General features: G+C 46.6%; 1 protein-coding gene across 1 annotated transcript in view; it reads left to right on the top strand.

Annotated features, from left to right (window-relative positions):
* The window catches only part of BPIFC (BPI fold containing family C), a 79226-nt gene that overhangs the window by 51701 nt on the left and 5435 nt on the right, over positions 1 to 22090 (top strand). Inside the window, exons 14-24 of the mRNA XM_074941293.1 lie at positions 440 to 567; positions 870 to 981; positions 2504 to 2632; positions 4670 to 4825; positions 6575 to 6638; positions 7168 to 7228; positions 12928 to 13019; positions 18281 to 18454; positions 19223 to 19276; positions 20406 to 20576; positions 21186 to 21253. Of these exons, the coding sequence (XP_074797394.1) occupies positions 462 to 567; positions 870 to 981; positions 2504 to 2632; positions 4670 to 4825; positions 6575 to 6638; positions 7168 to 7228; positions 12928 to 13019; positions 18281 to 18454; positions 19223 to 19276; positions 20406 to 20576; positions 21186 to 21253 (1187 nt within the window). The 5' untranslated portion in view covers positions 440 to 461. The remainder of the gene's footprint in view (positions 1 to 439; positions 568 to 869; positions 982 to 2503; positions 2633 to 4669; positions 4826 to 6574; positions 6639 to 7167; positions 7229 to 12927; positions 13020 to 18280; positions 18455 to 19222; positions 19277 to 20405; positions 20577 to 21185; positions 21254 to 22090) is intronic.

Below are 22090 nucleotides of genomic sequence, written 5' to 3'. Positions count from 1 at the left end.
ATTTCAGTGATGATCTATGTACAGGCTGTGGCTCCACATCCTCCACTGTTGATGTTACAAGGTGCCCAAGGGGAGGACAGATCTGCATCTCTTGGTAGTTGCTGCTCTGCCACATCATCGCTCCTGAGGGTGGGGCTGGTGGCAGAATAGACCAGATGGGGGAAAAAGTAGCAGAGCCACCGTGTCTCACAGAAGGTTAATATCTGCAGGAATACAGAGCCCATGGATCCTGGCCTGTTTACGCGCCTTTGTAGGCTCAGCAGAACAGCATCAGCAAAGCTCTTCTACATGCTGAAAAGTCACTGGCTGAGTCCCCAGATCCTCACTGCCCACTCATATCCAATCCACAGTGGGGGAGCAATTGTTCCTCAGGCCATTAGTAAGGCATGAGGCTTTTTTGCATGAATCTGCATTGTTTAATTATAAATATTGTCAACAGGTCGCTGTGAAAACAGGAAAAGATGCTGAAGTTTTGGTATTTTTTCCTCGTGTTATGTTTGCTCATCCAGCAGCTTGATGCTAACTCTGGGATCAAAGTCAGGATCACACAGAAAGGGCTGGACTATGGTAAGTCTGATACTTCCAATAGTTACCTTATTATATTGAGCCCTTAGTGCAAAGTATAAGAACACCCTGAGAATGAGTTGCTCGCCGCTATAGAGAAAAGGAAGGTTTAAAGATTAAATGTAAGGAGGGAATGGCATGGTGGGAGGGAGAAGAAGAGTCCACAGATATGGCAGGGCAAGTGAAAGAGCAGCTCCCAGATATGGAGGGAAGGGGGCAGCAGTAGAAATTCCCTAAACTTGAACTACATTGTGTAAACTTTCCAATTATATTAGGGAACTGAAGAGGTCTCTGTACCCTTGCAGGCAAGAAGATTGGGCTGGAGATCCTGAAGCAAAGAATGAAAGAAGAAAGCTTCCCAGATTGGAGTGGCCGGGAGAAATCTGGAGTTGGTGATGTGGACTACACAATTTCAGGGTAAGCAAACTAGGAAAGGGTATTTTAAAACAATAGCATGAAATAGCTCTTTGCAATGTAGTGTCAGCACACTGCATTCTATCTAGGGTACTGTGCTTATGTGTTGTCATGGAGATAACACCATGTCATACACTGATTATAATTTAAAGGGCAATGCACACATTTATGATTTGAGGCTGGAGGCAAATCCTTCAAGACTACCAGTGTCCATAATGCACTTTGGATTACTCTGGGGTACTTGCTACTGATTCAGAATATAGCTGTGAGTAAATTATCGTGCTACCAGCATGACTTGGGTAAGGGTCCTGATAGCTGATTGACACCTAAGATATAGGTACTGCAAATCAGTTTGACAGTTATAGGAAAGAAAGAAAAAGGTAAACATTATATTCTACTTATTGGTAGGAATCCTTGCAGGAAATGTCCATATTTTCAGACGAATAGGTCATGCTGTACCTGAAGTATGAGTCTAAGAGCCAGCAGGTATGTCACTGACCAGGTTCAAAGATCTCAAATGCAGAAGGCAAACTGAGTCTCAAACACTGAACACAAATGATACAGAAATTATAGATTTGGAGTAATGAAAAGCACAAAATTAAAAATGTACAGGATCAAACTTTCAAAGGGGAGGGCAGAAGGACTCAAGCAAATCTATGTATGTAACTGTTAGTCTGCCTTTGATTGCTCAGTTTACCTTAAATGCATGCACAAATCACAGACATGGATGCACAAAGGTTAGACAGACATCCAGCTGGTTGCTCACATAAACATTTACCTAATTTGCATGCACACTTGAGCTAACTGTATGTGAAAACACACTGGCAAATGCAAATGGGACATCACCCCTTGAAAATTTGGCCCATACAATCTCCAGAAAAACTACAAGATATCGCTAGAGATTAGTAATAGATGGAGCTGGGTGAATATTGCAAATGTTATCAGTGAACATTAATTCAAACATTTTAAATGAATACACTTCAACGATGATCTTTGTGTTTGCTTCCCAGGACTAGTCAAGTGAATAAGCTGTCTGGCAGGGATGTTCTCCCAGCACAGCAATTTGTGAATAGATGTTGCAAGAATCGTCACATAAAGTGAATTTGATATTAATAATTTCAAATATTTACACCAGAATCTTGATTCTGAGAGATGAGACACATTCATAGAATCATAGAAATGTAGGGCTGGAAGGAACCTCAAGTGGTCACCCAGTCCAGCCCTCCGTAGCGAGGCAGGGCCAAGTAAACCTAGACCATCCCGGACATGTTTGTTTGACCTGTTATTAAAAACCTCCAGTGACTGGGACATTCATGGCATTCATCTTATTTGGAATAGAAAGAGGGGTAGAGTTCACTTCAGTGCTGGAGCGGGACATTTCTGCCATGGGGTAAGGCTCGGTCTTGCTTCTGAGAATTTCTCTCTCTCAGAAGCAGAGTTTGGCCCTGAATCAAGTTTAAACTTTGATTCAGATTCTCGTTTGCTTTTGAAATGCAAACTAATATCCTTATTTCTGATTTTATAGGGTAAGAATTAACACCATTGAATTTCCAGATGCTTCCGTATCCCTCATACCTGGGATTGGGATTAAACTATCAACTCAACGTGCTTACGCAACCTTCAGCATGAACTGGAGCATCAGGACCTGGTTGTTGTAAGTATAGAACTGTGCATCCCAAGTATTTTCTAGTGGAAGAAAAATTAAAATGGAAAATACAAATTTTAGTTATCTAAGTCCAGGTACTTTTTATCAGTTAACATCATCAATTTGTTAGCATACACCATTCAGTCTAACAGAGCTCTCCATTGTAAGACATTCCTGTCCAAGTAACACTGTGATGTTAATAGAGATCCCACCGCTAATGATGCGTCAGTGGCAAGTAAAAGATCAAAGATCTATTAGTGTGCTGGCATTGTCCAGCCCGCTAGCTAACTCAGTGTTTAGGAAGTTTATTGTACAGTGTGTCACACTCTATAATAATCAGGGCACTGTAATTAAAGTGCAGTTACAGTAAGTGAGCTTCTATGCTACGCCTCCAAGGGTACAGCTACACTGGAGCTGGAGGTGTAATTTCCAGTTTGAGTAGACATACCCGCACTAACCCTGATCAAACCAGTGTGCTAAAAATAGGTGTGTAGCAGCAGCTGCTCGGAAGGTGGGATGGGATAGCAGCCCCGAGTACAATTCCATCTGAGACCCTAGGTATGTACTGAGGATGGCTAGCCTGTCCTGCCACACAAGCAGCTGCGACTACATGGCTATTTTAGCGTACGTCTACCCAAATTACACCTCCAGCTCCAGTGTAGACATGCCCCGAGAGGCACAGCATGGAATTCACAGCCTAGGGGAAGTGCAGACTATGGTGGCTTTAAGCTATCTTTACACCCTCCCACTCCTGGGCTTCTCTGGAGAGGCCCCCAGGACTGTCTACATTATTGTTGACTAAGTAACACAGTGGGCGAACACTTTTTACAGAGCGATCACTCTATAGCTTACCTATCAGTCCTTGTCCTCAAAGGAAACCTGCACAACACTTTCAAAAGATAAGCCTGGGAGCTTAAATTGATAACTTTGCTAGACACTGAAAATCATGGTCTGAACAGAGACACTGGATTTATGGCTTATTACGATCTGTAACCCACTGATCAACCTCCCTTCCCCCCAGCTTCGTTTCCTCCCTGTAACTGGAGGGGTGTTAACGGGCCACTTCCCCTTGAATAAAGAAAAGGAGTACTTGTGGCACCTTAGAGACTAACAAATTTATTTGAGCATAAGCTTTCGTGAGCTACAGCTCACTTCATCGATGCATTCAGTGGAAAATACAGTGGGGAGATTTATATACATAGAGAATATGAAACAATGGGTGTTACCATACACACTGTAACGAGAGTGATCACTTAAGGTGAGCTTTGAAATGTGTTATGTATTTATGCTAAATAATCTGTTCCATGTTGTATTTAGCTGTGACATGCTGAGTAAGTTCTCCCGCCATGCTATTTACATTCTTGAAATATTTAGATTGTAAGGGCAAGGATTGTCATTTCATTTTTACTTGTCTATAAAGTGCCATGCATACATATTGCATTGTATAAATAATATATAAATATATAAATAATAACAAATACTTAATATAGACATTTAGCATGGTCATCATTTTTCTGATATATATATTTTCAGATCCTGTACTCGTTCCTCCTAGGCCAGTCCTTCCAGTCCATTTTTGTTGCTCAACTTTCAATTCCCTAGTGTGTAGGATGACACCACTTTGGACCCCAGACTAAGGGAAATTTACTGCATTCTATGAGAAAGTCATAATCACATTCACTCTCGAACCTAAGTAGCTCTTTCTATTGCAGTTCCATGGCTCTTTTGTGACAGTATTATTACAGCTCACAAAGATCATGGCAGAGTCACCATTTGGCATGGATCAGACGGACAGTCTCTGTGAAATTATGACATTAGGCAACCTTGACAAATCCAACATCATTCCAACATTCACACTTTCAAGATTAGTGTGTGGAACCTGATTCTTTACAGGAACTACTTCTACAATCTACTTTAATCAATAGAGAGGGGCAAAACAATGTCATTTCCTCCTCAGTGAAAGAAACAGAGTCACTTTGTTCCATTAGATTCTTGGATGTTCCCTGTAAGTAGATTTTTCAACTGAGTTTGTTTTTGTCTGTGCAGCAAAGACAGTGGAAGAGCTACAGTGTCCATTTCAGGAGTATTTATTACAGCAGTCTTTACCATGTCACAAGATAGCACAGGTTACCCATCAATGTCACTGGATAGCTGCCAGATGAGTATTAGGGGTGTGGAAGTCAAGCTGAATGGAACAATCAGGTATGTGCAAGAGATTTTATACACTCTAGTGGAAAGTAACAAAGTCAATGGTGCAAGGCCCACTTGTCAAAATTAGTAACCCAGATACATTTTTAGGAGTCTATCTGATAGTGTGGACACCAAAATCCAGAATGCAGGCCCTAATCCAGGTCCCCAAGTTTGAAAATTAATCTTCTCAGGCCAGATTTTCAGAACATGATCTCATTTTGCAAGTACACAACATGTGCCATTTGTGTACACAAAAAAGATAGAATTTAAATACACAAACTGTAATTTCCACAAACAAATTGAGTGTAAATGAATTTAGTGCCTGTGAAGTTTATCACTAGTGTCTGTTGGTGATAACACAGCAAAAATTGTATGCATAGGTTTCTTGTACATGCAGAATTGCCCATGTACATTTGGAAGCCAACTTGAAAATGTAGCCCAAATTTTGAATGAAGTTCACCCCGAGAATTAAAATAAATGTGTCATTCAGAAGGGAACATACATTGGTGGTACAGCTTCAGCCATTTGGTTTGTGCTGGAGCCCTTTTTAGACAGTGAGAGAGAAAGCATGGATGAATGGGCTGTTCCACATGCTATTTCAACACTAACATTCACTGTTTTCTAGATAATATTCTAATCCTCAACCTCTCTAGGTGAGAATGAGAAGGCGTGTCCTATATCTGAGGCCAGAGGTGTTACTGAGGGCAGGGGGATTGTAGGGGCTATAGAGACCCCAAAATTTGCCTTAGCCTCCCCCGCCATACCCACCTCTCCCAGTACAAAGGTCAAACATTACCCACATACTTCTCCACTGCTGCTGATGGTCCCACTGCCTTCAGAGCTGGGCTCTTGGCCAGCAGCCACCACTCTCCGGCTACCCAGCTCTGAAGACAGCACCTGCTGCCAGCAGCAGTGCAGAAGTAAGTCCAGGTTGGAGACCAAGGTGCCCGAGAGCAGCGCCGATCCATGTCCCTTCCCACCAGGGCGTGCCACCCAGGGCAGGTGGGGGGTCCGGGGCTCCCTGCAGTAGTCCAGATTGACCAGCTCCAGCCCAGGCTCCTGCGCTGTGCCCCATACGGTCGCTACTCCCTGATGGCTCTATCAGCCCAGAGCAGGTCCCCCTGCCCAGGCAGCTCTTACCAGCTGTGAGCAGTCAAAGAGCAGTGGGGAGCTGAGGAACAGCCCGGGCTCCAAGGAGCAGCAGCAGGAAGAGGAGACAGGCGTGCCACAGCTGCACACACTATAGCCCCAGCCAGAACAGTATCTGCCCCACACAGCCAAGCTTCAGCTTCCGGCCTTTGACCTGGCAAGAGGGCATGGCTTAGGGAAGGAGGCAGGGCCGGCACTTAACTGAAGAGCGGGGGCAGGGCTGGTGCCGCCCCTGTCTGAGGCTGATGAGCAGGCCTTCATGCAGCTGCCCAGTCTAATTACTCCTAATCTTGATGGTGCTTTTCATTTCCATAGATCTTAGTGTGCATAGCACTGAAATGATCTCCATTCAAAAGGTGGCCTTTTGGCAGTTTTCAGATTACAAACAGGTCCAATATACACTGGGCTTTTATCCTCGTACAGGTTATGTTGTGATACTGGGGGCTACAAATAAATTAATACAACATTTATTAGATTAGTTGTCTGCTAGGATATTAGATTTCACACAGGTCCAGTTTACACATGTAAGTATATTAGGATGTATGACACACAGAAACTATAGTGTTCAACTAACTGAAGCAATGGCTTTTCTCTTCTTTTTCTTTTCTCCAGCTGGCTCTATAAATTCTTTACTAAATACCTGGAGAAGCCCATTCACAGGAACTTGGATATACATGTAAGTCTTTATAAATTGTTTAAAGGGAGAAACTTAAGGAATACATGAAACTGCATCATCTCAGAGGCAACAGTCTTGAACTTGATTAAGGAATAATCTGATAACTAGAAAAAATACAACCTGATTCTGCACTGACCAGCAAGTTCAGTTTGCAGGCACCAACTTCCAAATAAGCTCTTCAATTCCTGGCCATGGCAATAATCATAAACACCATAGGCTCAGATTCTCCCTCTGGCTGACTTGCACAAAGGGGCTGTAGCAGGGCCAGCAACTTAGCTCATGGAGCTATGATGATCAGTTATTTTTTACACTCATGCTCCTCGCACTAAACACATCTGTGGCTATGTACATCGTGGTTGTCAGTTAAACTGCATACATACATCATAAGGGATAAAACAGGAATTTGTGGACCTGCCACTAGAGAGTGAGATAATCACAGTTACTTGAGCAGATCTGACTTTCATCCACTAGAGAGGAAAGGATACAATATATACTAGCCAGTACGTAATCTCTCTGTATTTTTATACAGTCATGTCCAAACATCAGACAAGGGATCCAGCAGATTGATGCACAGCTCAGAACACTTCAGGGTGAGTCTCTGATGTTGCCTTTTCTTTACAATTCTCATCTTATGCTGTTCAGATTTTGTTGTTTTCTTGTCAGCTACTGTCACAGATCTCGGTTGAGCTCCCACGGCTGGGTACCCATCAGACAGCTGTGATGGGTCACTGGTTGGTTGAAACGTCCCTGGGTCTCAGCAATCTGTAGCACTGTTTTCTCCCTGGGCTTCTCTGGCACCCCTCTTGGGCACTGACTCTCCGCCTGCCACTGGCAATGGAGCCTCTTAGATACCCAGAACCAGCACCGATGCTCCAAGATACCTCAGTAGTTTAAACACACCCTCTCCCAGAACTCCATCAAAAGGTGTGAGCCTGCCGGGTTACAGTTTATCCTTTCAGGAGGCACATGGCAGTTGTGAAGCATAGAACACACACAGAGACACCCTGCACATTGCTCTTTTATGTAACAGATAAAGCCCAAGAGAGTACAGATCATTTATAAAACAACAAACATCCTAAATGCTTTCCACTCGCTAGCTCTCCCTTCCCGCTGTCCCTTCCCTTGGGAATCCGTGGAGGCCCATCTGTGTTCAGGAAGGCAGGTTTCCACTTTTCTCATCAGCCTGCTACATGCAGCTCCTCCTCTCAGCTTGAGCTCATGAAAAATGGTCAGGGAGGACTCTGAATAGATTAGCTACTATATTTTATAACCGTCCAGTCCCCTTGTTAGGGGTCTCCTGGATCAGCCTCCCCAGCCAATCAGAGACCCCTAGCAGGTGACTGCATTGCCAAGTGACTTCTCTCCCGATAAACCAGTTCTCCTGTTTGGGCATCAGTCTATTGTTTAAAGCTATTCCATTTCAATGAGCGTACTCCAGATGTAATGATCTTCTATCAGCCTTGTACCACTATGATGGAATTTCAATCCAATATGGAGCTAAACACACCATAGAGAAGGTCAAAGGGGCTGTACACTGAAATCAATGGGAGTTAAGCACCTTACCTGTTGCTTAGGTGCCTTAGGGTATGTCTACAGTACAAAATTATTTCGAAATTATTCTATTCAAATTTTCAGAAGCTATTTTATACATTCTGTCTTCTGTGTCCCCACTAAAGCGTGTGAATTCAGCAGATTGCGTCCACAGTTCCAAGGCTAGCATCGAATGCACTGTGGGTAGCGTTCCCACAGTCCCCACCGCCCATTGGAATTCTGGGTTAAGCTCCCAGTGCATGATGGGGCAAAAACATTCTCGCGGGTGTTTCTGGGTGTGTGTCGTCAGAAAGCTATGGCAGACAATCATTTCGCGCCTTTTTGGTGTGCAGACACCATACTGCTTTCAGCAGATGGTGCACTGCTGCTCTCCTGCTACTATGAATCCACCTCTCCAACTCAACTGTGCTCGGCCATCGTGAACCGAGCAGCACAGCTTCCGCCGCCAACTCTGCTCTCCCGCTATTGCCACGCTTCCGAGCTTCTCCATGTTGTCTGTCCTGGGCTTCCACCTCCACGAAAGCCACAGAAGACAACCATTTTCTGCCATTGTTCAGCTACTGTGAACCGAAAAGCACAGCTTCTGCCGCCAACTCTGCTCTCCCGCTATTGCCATGCTTCCAAGCTTCTCCATGTTGTCTGTCCTGGGTTTCCACCTCCGTGAAGGCCACAGAAGACAACCGTTTTCAGCCGTTGTTCGGCTACGGTGAACCAAAAAGCACAGCTTCCGCTGCCACTCTGCTCTCCTACATTTCGCGCCCTTTTTCCAGGATTACCCGTGCAGGCACCATAGTCATGGAGCCTGCTCAGATCTCTGCTGCAGTTTTGACCATTGTAAATACCTCGCGCATTATCCAGCAGTATGTGCAGTACCTGCAAAACCAGCCGAGGAAGCGACGACAGCGCGATTACTATACTGATGAGGACATGGACATAGACGTTCCTAGAAGCACGGCATGTGGCGATTGGGAGATCATGGTGCTGTTGGGTCAGGTTCATGCTGTGGAATGCCGATTCTGGGCCCAGGAAACAAGCACAGACTGGTGGGATCGCATAGTGTTGCAGGTATGGGATGATTCCCAGTGGCTGAGAAACTTCCATATGCGTAGGGCCACTTTCATGGAACTTTGTGACTTGCTGTCCCCTGCCCTGAAGCGCAAAGACACCAAAATGAGAGCAGCCCTCACAGTTGAGAAGCGAGTGACCATAGCCCTGTGGAAGCTTGCAATGCCCGACAGCTACCAGTCAGTCAGGAATCAGTTTGGAGTGGGGAAATCTACTGTGGGGGCTGCTGTGCTGCAAGTAGCCAACGCAATCATTGACCAGTTGCTATCAAGGGTAATGACTTTGGGAAATGTGCAGACCATTGTGGATGGCTTTACTGCGCTGGGGTTCCCCAACTGCGGCGGGGCAATAGACGGAACGCATATCCCTATCTTGGCCCCGGAACACCAGGGTGGCCAGTACATAAACCGCAAGGGGTATTTTTCCGTGGTGCTGCAAGCACTGGTGGATCACAAGGGACATTTCACCGACATCAGCGTGGAATGGCCGGGAAAGGTGCATGACGCTCGCATCTTCAGGAACTCTGGTCTGTTTGAACAGCTGCAGGAAGGGACTTACTTCCCAAACCAGAAAATTACTGTTGGGGATGTTGAAATGCCTATAGTTATCCTCTGGGACCCAGCCTACCACTTAATGCCATGGCTCATGAAGCCGTACACAGGCACCCTGGACAGTAGTAAGGAGCAGTTCAACTATAGGCTGAGCAAGTGCAGAATGGTGGTAGAATGTGCCTTTGGATGTTTGAAAGCGCGCTGGCGCAGTTTACTGACTCGGTTAGATCTCAGCACAACCAAGATTCCAATTGTAATTGCTGCTTGTTGTGTGCTCCACAATATCTGTGAGAGTAAGGGGGAGATGTTTATGGCGGGGTGGGAGGTTGAGGCAACTCACCTGGCAGCCAGTTTTGCACAGCCAGACAACAGGGCGATTAGAAGAACGCAGCAGGGCGTGCTGCACATCAGAGAAGCTTTGAAAGCCAATTTCATGACTGGCCAGGGTATGATGTGAGAGTTATGTTTGTTTCTCTTAAAGTTACCTGCCCCCTATATATATATTAAAGGAAATAAAGTCACAATTGTTTAAAAACCGTTCTTTATTATTTGTTGCACAAAACATTGAGAGAAATCAGAAGCTAGATTTGGGGGGAGAGTTGGGTTAGAGGGGTGGAGGAGGAGGGAAGGACAAGTCCAGAAACCAAATCAAAATTTAGGATATGCCAGCTTTCTGCTGCTTGTGCAATCCTCTGGGGTTGACTGTGTGGGTCCCCGTAGCCTCCCTGCCCCCATGTTCTTGGGCGTCTGGGTGAGGAGGCTATGGAACTTGGGGAGGAGGGAGGGCGGTTATTCAGGGTCTGCAGCGGCAGTCTGTGGTCTTGCTGCCTTTCCCGCATTAGATCCACCATACAGCGAAGCTTGTCAGTTTGCTCCCCCATGAGCTTGACCATAGCATCCTGCCTGCTCCCATCACATGCGTCCCTCCTCTCTTTGTATTCATGTAACGCTTTACGCAACTCCGCAATTGTTTGCCTCCACGCATTCAACTGGGCCCTATCAGTGCGGGAGGATTGCATGAGCTCAGCAAACATGTCGTCCCAAGTTCATTTTTTCCGCCTTCTAATCTGGACCAGCCTCTGGGACGGAGTAGATAGGGGCCGCATTGAAACATTTGCACCTGCTGCAGGAGGAGAAAAAGGGAGGGTAGTATTTTAAAAGATACATTTTAGAGAACAAAGGGGACACTGTTTCTCAGTGAAACAGGCAATTCATAGTACACAGCACATGTTCTTTCTTTACAAGGTCACATTTTGCTTTCTATACTGAAGTGTCTGCCACTTTGGTGTGAGTAAGCCATCACATGCGGCCAGGCAACAGAATTCAGCTTGCAGGCAGCCTGCGGGCTCTCTGGGATGATCGCTTCACACAACACCCTCGCTCCCCCCCCCCCCACACACACACACACCCCGCGGGACTCCGATGAGGCTCTGAGCAGGGATGAGCCCTTTAAACTAAACGCGAACAGCCCAGCGGGGCTCCGATGAGGCTCTGAGAAGGGATGAGCCCTTTAAACTAAACACGAACAGTCCAGCACAGCTGGGTTTCCTCCCACCCCCGACCGCGTGGCTCTGATCAAGCTCTCACTCACCAGAAGTGCCTTCTTCAGGGTCATGGTCCGGGAGCATGCTTTGGGAGTAGGGGGACGCTATTGGCTCCAGCATTAAGAATAGTTCCTGGCTAGGGGGGAAAACAGATTCCCCACTTGCCGCCTGTGCACTGTCCTCCTCCTCCTCCTCCTCCTCTTCGTCCTCCAAAAACTCATCCTCCTCACTCCGTGCTACTCCCCCCTTGCAAGTGTCCATGGACAGTGGTGGGGTAGTAGTGTCATCACCCCCCATAATTGCATGCAGCTCACGGTAGAAGCGGCATGTATGGGGCTGTGACCCAGAGCACCCGTTCACCTCCCTGACTTTTTGGTACACTTGCCTGAGCTCCTTGATTTTTGTACGACACTGTTCTGTGTCCCCGGAGTAGCCTCTTTCCGTCATGGCCCTGGAGACTTTAGCATGTGTATTTGCATTCCTTTTTTTGGAACGTAGTTCTGCCATAACAGATTCGTCTCCCCAACATGCAATGAGATCCAGTACCTCCCGTTCGGACCATGCTGAAGCTCATCTGCGAATCCGGGACTGCATGGTCTCTTGAGATGGTGGACTCTGCATGGTTACCTGTGATGGTTTACTGTGCTGATGGTCACCTGTGCTGATGGTGACCAAAAAAGAAATTCAAAAGTTCCCGGGGCTTTTACTGCCTACCTGGCTAGTGCATTGGAGTTCAGAGTGTTGTCCAGAGTGGTCACAGGGAGCATTCTGGGATAGCTCCCGGAGGCCAATATCATCGAATTGCGTCCACAGTACCTGTAACCCGGAACTGCGATCTCGATTTTAGCACTACTCCACTTGCAGAGGTGGAGTACAGAAATCGGAGTAAAGAGCCCTTTAAATCGAAAAAACTGGTTTGGTCGTGTGGACGAAGCCAGTTTTATTTCAAGGTAACTCAGCTAATTCCAAAATAATCGCATACTGTAGACCAGGCCTTAGAAAATCCCATTAGCCCCTATCTGCTTCTTTAGATGCCTACGTACCTTTGAAAATCTGGCCTTCATCTATAATGGCCGAAACCTGCAAGGTGCTGATTGGTTCCCGGGAGGTGCTGTATGTCATCAATTATCCCTGAAGACTGGGAGAGTTGAGGGCACTCTGTATCTTGAAGGAGGTACCCAGCACTTTGCAGGGTTGATCCCAAAAGGTGTAGTACTTACCCGTTCCTTGCCACAATATTTTAAGGGTCCATTCTTCCCTCTCTGTAAGCACAGAACTTCAACTGAAATCAATTGCAAGTTACAGACCCATAGGATGCACTCAGAAGTGGTCAACAATGTCAAGAAATCATAGAATACCAGGGTTGGAAGGGACCTCAGGAGGTCATCTAGTCATTGTTGGTCAGTGGGGTTTCCAAAGAGAACACCTTGAGTTCTTAACCACAAACGTTTGTTTTGATTTTTTCCTCCCTTCTTGTTTTGAGCATTTTCTCATCCAAGAACTGCATTCACTCTTAATTAAACATTACTGGCTGTGTTATACTTAATAGCTGTTTTGTTTTGTCTACCACCTTTACAGTCCCAACCCAGATCGATGCCTTTGCCCAAATAGACTACTCCCTAGTTCACTCTCCAGGAGTCTTCCAATCATACATTGATCTGGACTTAAAGGTAATTGACTTTAATGCTAGCTGTCTACAACTGTGCTCTTTTGATAGACTTCTTATCCTTTGTTAGATTGGCATGTTTATTATATTATTATTATTATTGTTTATATGTATTACCATAGCACCTAGGAGCCCCAGTCATAGCCCGATACCCTGTTGCGCCGGGCACTGTACAAACACAGAACAAAAAGACAGTTCCTGCCCCAAAGAGATTACAATCCAAGACAAGAGACAACAGATGTTTGGTTTTGCTTCAACATTATGACCTGAATCTGATGAGAAACTTCAAAGCAATGTCTCATTTGGTTTGTTTTTTCGAACAATTCTGTTGTAGAAACATGACATGGTTGTTAAATAAATTAACAGAACAGGTCATTTTGATTCTGTTGGTCAATTTCCCATAGCAAGTAGAGAGCAGTAAAAGAAGATTGAGCAGGTTAAAAGGAAAAAGAGAGAAAGGAAAAGAGGGAAAACACAGTGTGCAACCAACCCTAGGAGAAGAGAGGGAAGTAGATTTCTGGGGCCTGATTATCCTGTCCATTGATTTCAATGGGCGTTGTATGAATTAGAAGATCAGGACCCTGGAACGAGAGAGGGGGAGAGAGTGTACATTTTAGGAGCCAAGATTAAACAACAAATCCAGGGAGTAGACAGAGAGAGAGAGCAAGCCAAGTCTGAAGAGCGCTGCTGAGGCTATGGCAACACTACGAGGCTTTTAGTGACATGGCTGTGCCGCTACAGCCGTGCCGCTAAAAGGCACACAGTGGAGCTGCTTTCAGAGGAGCAGCCGTGTTAGGCTGTATTTGCAAAAAGAAAAGGAGTACTTGTGGCACCTTAGAGACTAACCAATTTATTTGAGCATAAGCTTTCGTGAGCTACAGCTCACTTCATCGGATGCATACTGTTTGTCAGCAAGAGAGAGCTCTCCTGCTGACAAAAAATTTCCACCCCCCATGAGCGGCAGCAGCTTTGTTGGCAGGAGAGCACTCCTGCTGGCAAAGCGCTGGTCACACCGGCGCTTTTCGTCAGTAAAACTTTTTGTCATTCGGCGGTGTGTTTTATTTAACACCCCTGAACGACAAAGTTTTGCTGACAAAGTGCCAGTGTAGACAAAGCATAAGATTCAAGACCCTGTGAGATTCCTTCAACTAAGGGAAACATGAGGGAAACATGATGCATCCTGCTTAGGTGTGGTTCTGAGTAGTAAGATTTTCTTGTCATGCTACGTGAAGTGTAAAAACAATTTAGTTTTACTACGTGGATACATAGTTTGGATTTTTAACATCCTGAGTATTTTCACTATTTAAAAAATCATTTTAAATTTTGTTTTGTTTTGTAAAAAGATACAGAGGTTTTTTTTTTCTTTAAAGTATTCTAGTTTCAGAATATTCGGCACTTCAGAGCTTAAAACCTTTACTGTTTCTCCCCTGCTTAATGTTATAGTTAGTGTAATAGTTACTCCAAGTATATTTGGCTTTTCCTATATTACTTTTTCTTTCTACATCACCTGTGCTCCTTGGCCTGCACTGGCTACCAATTTGTTTCTGGGTGCATTTCAGGGTGTTGATTTTGATCTGTAAAATCCTGTATGGTTCAGGCTGTAGCAGCTTTGACCTAGTAGGTCAATGAGCACTAGAGAACTTTTAGTGCATGATAGTAGCGTCCACACAGTCAATTAGTGTATGATAGGCTAGCATGCTTATAGATCTAGACCCCAGCTTGCCACTCACTAAGGGTATGTCTACACTACAAAATTAGGTTGATTTTATAGAAGTCGATTTTTAGAAACCAATTTTATACAGTCGATTGCATATGTCCACACTAAGCGCATTAAGTCGGCGGAGTGCATCCTCACTACCGTAGCTAGCATCGACTTACAGAGCAGTGCACTGTGGGTAGCTATCCCACAGTTCCCGCAGTCTCTGCTACCTATTGGAATTCTGGGTTAAGCTCCCAATGCCTGCTGGGGCAAAAACATTGTCACGGGTAGTTCTGGGTACAAGTCATCAGGCCCCCATCCCTCCCTCCCTCCATGAAAGCAACGGCAGACAATCTTTTCGCGCCTTTTTTCCTGGGTTACCCGTGCAGACGCCATACCATGGCAAGCATGGAGCCCGCTCAGCTCATCGTCACCATACGTCTCCTGGGTGCTGCTGGCAGACGTGGTACTGCATTGCTACACAGTAGCAGCTCCTTGCTTCGCGGCAGACGGTGCAGTAGGACTGATAGCTGTCGTACATCTCCTGAGTGCTCCTGGCAGACCTCGGTGAGGTCGATCGGGGCACCTGGACAGACATGGCTATTCTCCTCTTAGAGCACCAAATGGGAGCCAGAGACTCCAGGTCATTCTCTTCTTTAAGTTTTATCTCATGGAGGTTCAGTCCTGCCTGGAATATCATGTGAGCTGGAGGCTTCTGCCTCAGGCTGCTCTCCCAGCTGGCAGCACCGCACAGTCGCACCTACCCCAGCCTACCTCTTGCTCCCATGGCTCATGAAGCCTGGACAGTAGTAAGGAGCAGTTCAACTATAGGCTGAGCAAGTGCAGAATGGTGGTAGAATGTGCCTTTGGATGTTTAAAAGCTCACTGGCGCTGTTTGCTGACTAGGTCAGACCTGAGCGCAACCAACATTCCCGTTGTTGTTGCTGCTTGCTGTGTGCTCCATAATATCTGTGAGCGTAAGGGGGAGACATTTATGGCGGGATGGGAGGTTGAGGCAAATCGCGTGGTGTCCGATTTTGAGCAGCCAGACACCAGGGCGATTAGAAGAGCACAGCAAGGCACACTGCGCATCAAAGAGGCTTTGAAACCCAGTTTCATGACTGGCCAGGTTTTGGTGTGACAGTTGTGTATGTTTCTCCTTGATGCAAACCCACCCACTTTGTTGATTTTAATTCCCTGTAAGCCAACCACCCTCCCCCCTTCGAAATAAGTAACTGTTGTTTTGAAACCATGCATTCTTTCTTTATTCATTAAAAAAAAAATTGAGATAACAGACAAGGTAGCCCGGGTGAGGTGGGGGAGGAGGAAAGGACAAGGCCACATTGCTTATTGTAGCCACACTAAAAATCCAACTGTTTGAATGATAACCTTCTGTTGCTTGGGCCATCCTCTGGAGTGAAGTGGCTGGGTGCCTGGAGCCTCCCTCTCCCCCTCCCCCGCATTCTTGGGCATCTGGGTGAGGAGGCTACGGAACATGGGGAGGAGGGTAGGCGGTTATACAGTGGATACAGCAGGGGTCTGTGCTCTTGTTGGCTTTCCTGCAGCTCCAACAGACGCTTCATCATTTCCGTTTGCTCCCCCATTAGCCTCAGCATCGCGTCCTGCCTCCGCTCTTTGCGCTCACTTAATTCTTTCCTGGCCTCTGCCACTGAATGCCTCCATGCATTAAGCTGTGCCCTATCAGTGCGGGAGGACTGCATGAGCTCGGAAAACATGTCATCGCGAGTGCATTTTTTTCGCCTTCTAATCTGCGATAACCTCAGGGACAGAGATGATAGGGGGAGCGAGGAAACATTTTACGCTCTACGATTCTGGGGGGACTGCATGGTCACCTGTGCTGCTGAGTGCTGCTGAGTTCGCCACGCTGACCAAACAGGAAATGAAATTCAAAAGTTCCCAGGGCTTTTCCTGTGTACTTGGCTAGTGCATCGGAGTTCAAAGTGCTGTCCAGAGTGGTCACAATGGAGCACTCTGGGATAGCTCCTGGAGGCCAATACTATTGATTTGTGTCCGCACTACCCCAAATTTGACCCAGCAAGGTCGATTTTAGCGCTACTCCCCTCGTCGGGGAGGAGTACAGAATTCGATTTTAAGAGCCCTTTAGGTCGACGGAATGGGATTGGTCGTGTGGACACAGTCATTTTTAAATCGATCTAACGTGGCTAAATTCGACCCAACCCCGTAGTGTAGACCAGGCCTTTAGTCCCCTTCTGGACAAGCCCTTAGACCAGGACTGGGGAACCTACGGGCTGGATCCAGCCCGCTGCTTCATTTCATCCAACCTGCGGCAAGTCTACGTGCCGCGGGCTGGAAGCCCCGAGCCTCAGCACCCCCATGCAGGGCTGGAGCCATGAGCACTGGCTCGCCCCGCTACAGGGAGAAGCTAGGGTCGGCTCTAGCTCCCAGAAGTGCCTGGCATGTCCCTAAGGCCTCTAGGAGCAGGGGTGATCAGGGAAGCTCTGTGCACTGCCCCCAGCGCCAGCTCCGCACTCCCATTGGCTGGGAACCGCGGCAGATGGGAGCTGCGGGCGCGGGCAGCGCGCACCATGCAGAGCCCCCTGGCCCCTCCACCTAGGAGCTGGACACGGTGGCCACTTCCAAGAGCAGCACGGAGCCAGGGCAGGCAGGGAGCTTGCCTTAGGCCTGTTGCACTGCTGACCAGGAGCCGGCTGCCTGAGGTAAGCACCGCCCGGCCGGAGCCCACACCCCGAACCCTCACCCCAGGTTGGAACCTCCTCCCGCACCCTAACTCCCTCCCAGACCCAGACCCCTACCTGCATCCCAACCCCCTGCCCCAGCCCTGAGCCCTCTCCCACACCCCAACTTCCCCTGGATCCTGCACCCTGAACTTCCTTCCCCACCCCAACCTTCGCCCCAGCCTTGAGCCTGCTCCCGCACTCAAAACCGCTTGGCCCCAGCCCGGAGCCCTCTCCTGAACCCCAACCCCCTTATCCCCAACCCCACCCCAGAGCCCGCACCACCAGCTGGAGCCTTCACCCCCTCCCGCACCCCAACCCCCTGCCCCAGCCTGGAGCCCCCTCCCATACCCACAACCCCTCATTTCTGGCCCCACCCCAGAGCCTGGGGGAAGCCCCGAGCCTCTGCCACTCCTCCCCCTCCCCCATTGCAGGACTGTGTGCTGCCCACCACTGATTCTTTCTGTGGGTCAATGGCCCCTGATAGAAAAAAGGTTCCCCACCCCGCCTTAGAGATCACCTCTCTCCTTACACACCATCTAGAATATGACATCACTGGATAGCTCTTGATGAGAGTTCTCAGATTTGAATTCCTGGGGATGGAGGCAAGGGTCAAGATTTTTAAAAAAAAATGTCAAAAAAAATCAATATTTAGGCACAGAATAAGTTGCCTCATTTTCTAGAGTGCTGATCCCTGAGTAGCCTCTGGCGTCTTAAGTGGATGCTTGGCATCTTTGAAAATCAGGCCAAGAGCATTCTCCGTGGAGGGCCCTGTAAGATCCACCATTGTAAATGCATTCAGAGTTTTTGACAGGCCCTGATTTTATAAATGACAATAATATTTTGCAGGGCACAATCTATCCAGTTGGAAATTGGACTGACCTTGCCTTTGTACAAGCTCCCTTCATTCTCCCAGACAAGAGTGATTCCATGCTTTACTTCGGCATCTCTGAGTATTTCTTTAAGTCTGCCTCACTGGCTTATTACACAGCAGGGGCCTTCAACATCACCATCGTAGAAGAGGTGAGTGGCACGTGCAGATGAAGGGATTAAAAGTGTTCCAGGTGTAGTCCTTCAGAGAAGGGGATTTTATATAAACTCATTTGCAGTGCAGTTACAGGCTCAGTGTTAACCAAGCCATGCAGTTATCAGAGTGTGATCATGATCTCTAATACTAATTCTTTATTTTGCCATTATGTAGTATCTAGATTTCTGAGGCCAAATTCAGAGGTGCCACTGAACAAGGTACAAAACAGGCACAATTCACCTTCAAAATGATATGTCACAGATCTGAACCATGTGCTCCTCTGAAAAGGACAAGGAAATTCATGCTGGGGACTCTGCTGCCTTACTGGCAGCTTTCTAAGGGGCCTTTGCTGACTCACTACTAGGAGGGATCCCTGGAACTGAACTGGCTCTACCAGTGGGCTGAGCAGATGTCACAAAGCATAGTAGTTTTGCCTGTAGCTGGGAGGCCAAGCAGAGCTTTGAGACCTGTCTCCAGTGGATTCTATATATCCCAGCAAACAGGTGGCTACGGGCCCAAATGTGAGCAGAATATTGCACCTGTATTTCTGCAGAAGGTTTTAATCTTTGTTTCTCCAATATGTGGGGGGGCTTCTTTTGGGCACGTTAGTGAGAATTTGACTCAGTGCTCTAGGACTCCCCCTAGGAATTTTCCCAAGGTTCAAAGGCACTAGGTCATTAAAATGACAATAAATAGCAGATTTAAAGAAAACCTAGACATGAAGCTCACACAGGATGGAATAATTTCTTTCATTTGTTTTGCAGCTTTCCAGTTATTTTAATGTAACGACAGAGACATTTGGCAGCATCGTTCCTGAGGTGGGTATCTTTAGTTCTGTGAACCCTTCAGAAACCACCCTAGCTAGTCCCAGTGTGGGTGTCATCTGAGTACTGGTTAACCTCCAATGGTTTGGTGGAGCCACTGTGTGTCACTGTGTTGGAGAAGGGGAAGACGCACAGTGGCTGGGAGGCAGGTCCAGGTCACGACTCTTGCCTCAAGTGAGTCCTAACTGGCCCCACGACATCTCTGCTAAGAACCCCTTTCTCCTGCCCAAATTTGCATGACTTGGGTCACCTGGCTGCTGACAGGTGAGAGATAGCGTGCATCAGCAGCTGAGGATGATGATAGCGGTGAAGAGCAAAGTGGCTGCATGTTGGGAAACAGAGCTGGCAGGTAGGCAGGAAGTAAGCCGGGGCTTTCTGCCTGTGTGAGGAAGGTGCCAACTTCTAACATTTGCATGTGGTCTACGGAAGGACAAGGGAGATGGTGGGGCCTCATTTAGTTTATGTGAGGAAGATGAACAGAGCAGGAGTGGAGAGGGCAGTGAGGATGCAGCTTGGGCTCCTGCTGGGCTGGAGAGACAAACTGAGGAACTGAAAATGAATATAAGAACTAGTGCCAAATGCTGAGCATGAGTCTAAACAATCTCAGCACTCTAGGGGTTAAATGTTCCTGTCTATTTCCAGGATGACAATAGTTTTTTTCCCATCATAAATGCAGTAGCCAAGCTCCTAAGCCAAAGTTCCTCATAATCATATTTATCTGCAAAGCACCATGCACTCTACTGGTGATATGCTGGCTCCTCAGCCTCTTTGTTGGCTTGTTTGAGTGCCATATTCACGTTTCCTTTGTCTCAGACATGTTCACAAACTAGAATTTAATCCTCTGGAAATTGCTCATCTGTTGAAGGGAATGGGTCTTCTGATAATGGAGGGGACTTTCCGCCACATTCCTGATATGACAAAGATGATCAGGTCATCATCACAGGAGACATTCCTATTCCTGTTGCCGTAAGGACTCTACCATCTTGTTAACACCTTTTCTAAAGTTTGATCTTCAGGAACCCTCTCAAAATAACAATTTTAATGAATGATAAGTTTCACTATTCAGATCTGTTCTATATAAAACTACTTTCAGACTCTCCTTCTTTGCCTTGAAACCCTGCAGATTGCCCAGTATTATGTAGAGGCACGCCCCGCAATGTTGAACCTGAGGGCTACTGCTGCACCTGTGATCAGTTTACAGACAGACTCCTTTACTCTAGAGATCTGTGCCTCCATGGAAGTGCTTGCTGTCCTGCCAGACTCAACCACCCAATCCATGTTTACAGTGAACATAGTAAGTACCATGGACCAGAGGATTACATTTCATCTAGGAGTTAAAATAAGTTTGTTGTTCTGCACTGCCAGAAACCAGGGCATTTGAAGGTCCTAGAGGTCAGTACCTGCAACACATAGGGGAAAATTTTGCCCTTAAATAAGCAAATTCCATTAACTTCAGCCAGGGGTTGAACACGAAAGTTTGGGGGCACAATCTGGCCTGTAGGGTATTGCTATTGGGAGGTGAGTTTTCTTAAAGAGGAATAAAACCCCAGATATATTACTACTTCAGTTATCTGAAGCTTAGTTCTCTAGAATTCCCTGTTATATAGCAATGGGTCATGTCCCCTGACATCTATTCATTACATTGAAAATGTCCTTGATTAATGAAAATCTCAGTTGTCCATACTTTTAATATTGCCAGTGACATTGAGATAATCAAGGCTGAACTGTACACAAACCCCAAATCAGGCAGAAAGTAGCACTGTATGAGACAGCTTCAGTATTTATCAAAGAAGGTGGAACTGTTGCATTTTAAATGATACAAGGAGACTATATTTGTGTTTGAATCTAAGAAAGGACCCCATTCTATATGGATACAGTAACTCAAGACTCTTCTCTCCTGCAGATAGCGAACACCAGTGCCAGTCTGACTATATTTGAACAGAAGCTGATTGGCTCATTATGTCTGAACAGGTAAACACAGGACAGCTTGACCTGAGGCCATTCAGGTGATCCCAGTATTAAAACACAACAGTCTTATTGTGTCAGCCTAGCTGTGCAGTTAGTCCAGCATAAGGAAAAGGCAGCCAATGCAATTTAACTTCTTTCTCACAAGGGTAGGGACCCTGAGATGCTTTTGGCTACATTGCCCAAATCCTGTGGATGAAAGACAACCATATTTTGGGATCATTGAATCTTCTTCTGTTGCTTCATTCTGTACTTTTCTATAGAGGGCTTAGTAAAGGAAACTGTATTGGATTTATTAGTCTAAAATCTTTGACTGAGATTCTCTCCTATGCTTAGATCAACTCATCATCAGAGAAAGGCAGGGGCCATAAGAGAAGCTAATTATGATTCCCTGATTTGCTTGGTCATTCTGCACCAGTCCCCGCATAGGTTAGACCAGCCATGGCATTGCTCTAACTTATGCTAGCTGTCAACAGCCTCCCAGGGACTGTCTGCCAGCTGGGGATAGCTGGTGCACATTGTGCCCCAGTCACACATCTTCCCCACTCCTGGCATGCCCCATCTGCCAGGACTGAATAGGAGGGTAGCACAGGAGCCTAGTATGATGATTCTGCATCATTGAGAGCTCCCCCACATGGTGGGGCAGGATCCTCAACTGGCCTGATCCAGCTGCTTTCCAGTCCTTTTGTGCAACCAGAGCAGGGCAAAGGGGCCAGAACACAGGAAAGAATTTGGGCTGGTCTATGTATATGCTACAGTGGTGATTCCAAGTGTTGGCATAATGACTCCCAGCTGGTCAGAAAGCTGTCATCTGAGGTCATGACATTTCCTATAGAATTTAAC

Source organism: Natator depressus, chromosome 1 (genome assembly GCF_965152275.1).
Source record: "Natator depressus isolate rNatDep1 chromosome 1, rNatDep2.hap1, whole genome shotgun sequence".
NCBI classification, from domain to species: domain Eukaryota; kingdom Metazoa; phylum Chordata; order Testudines; family Cheloniidae; genus Natator; species Natator depressus.
Note: the sequence above shows the minus strand (reverse complement) of the source record. Positions and strands in the feature narration are given on the sequence as shown.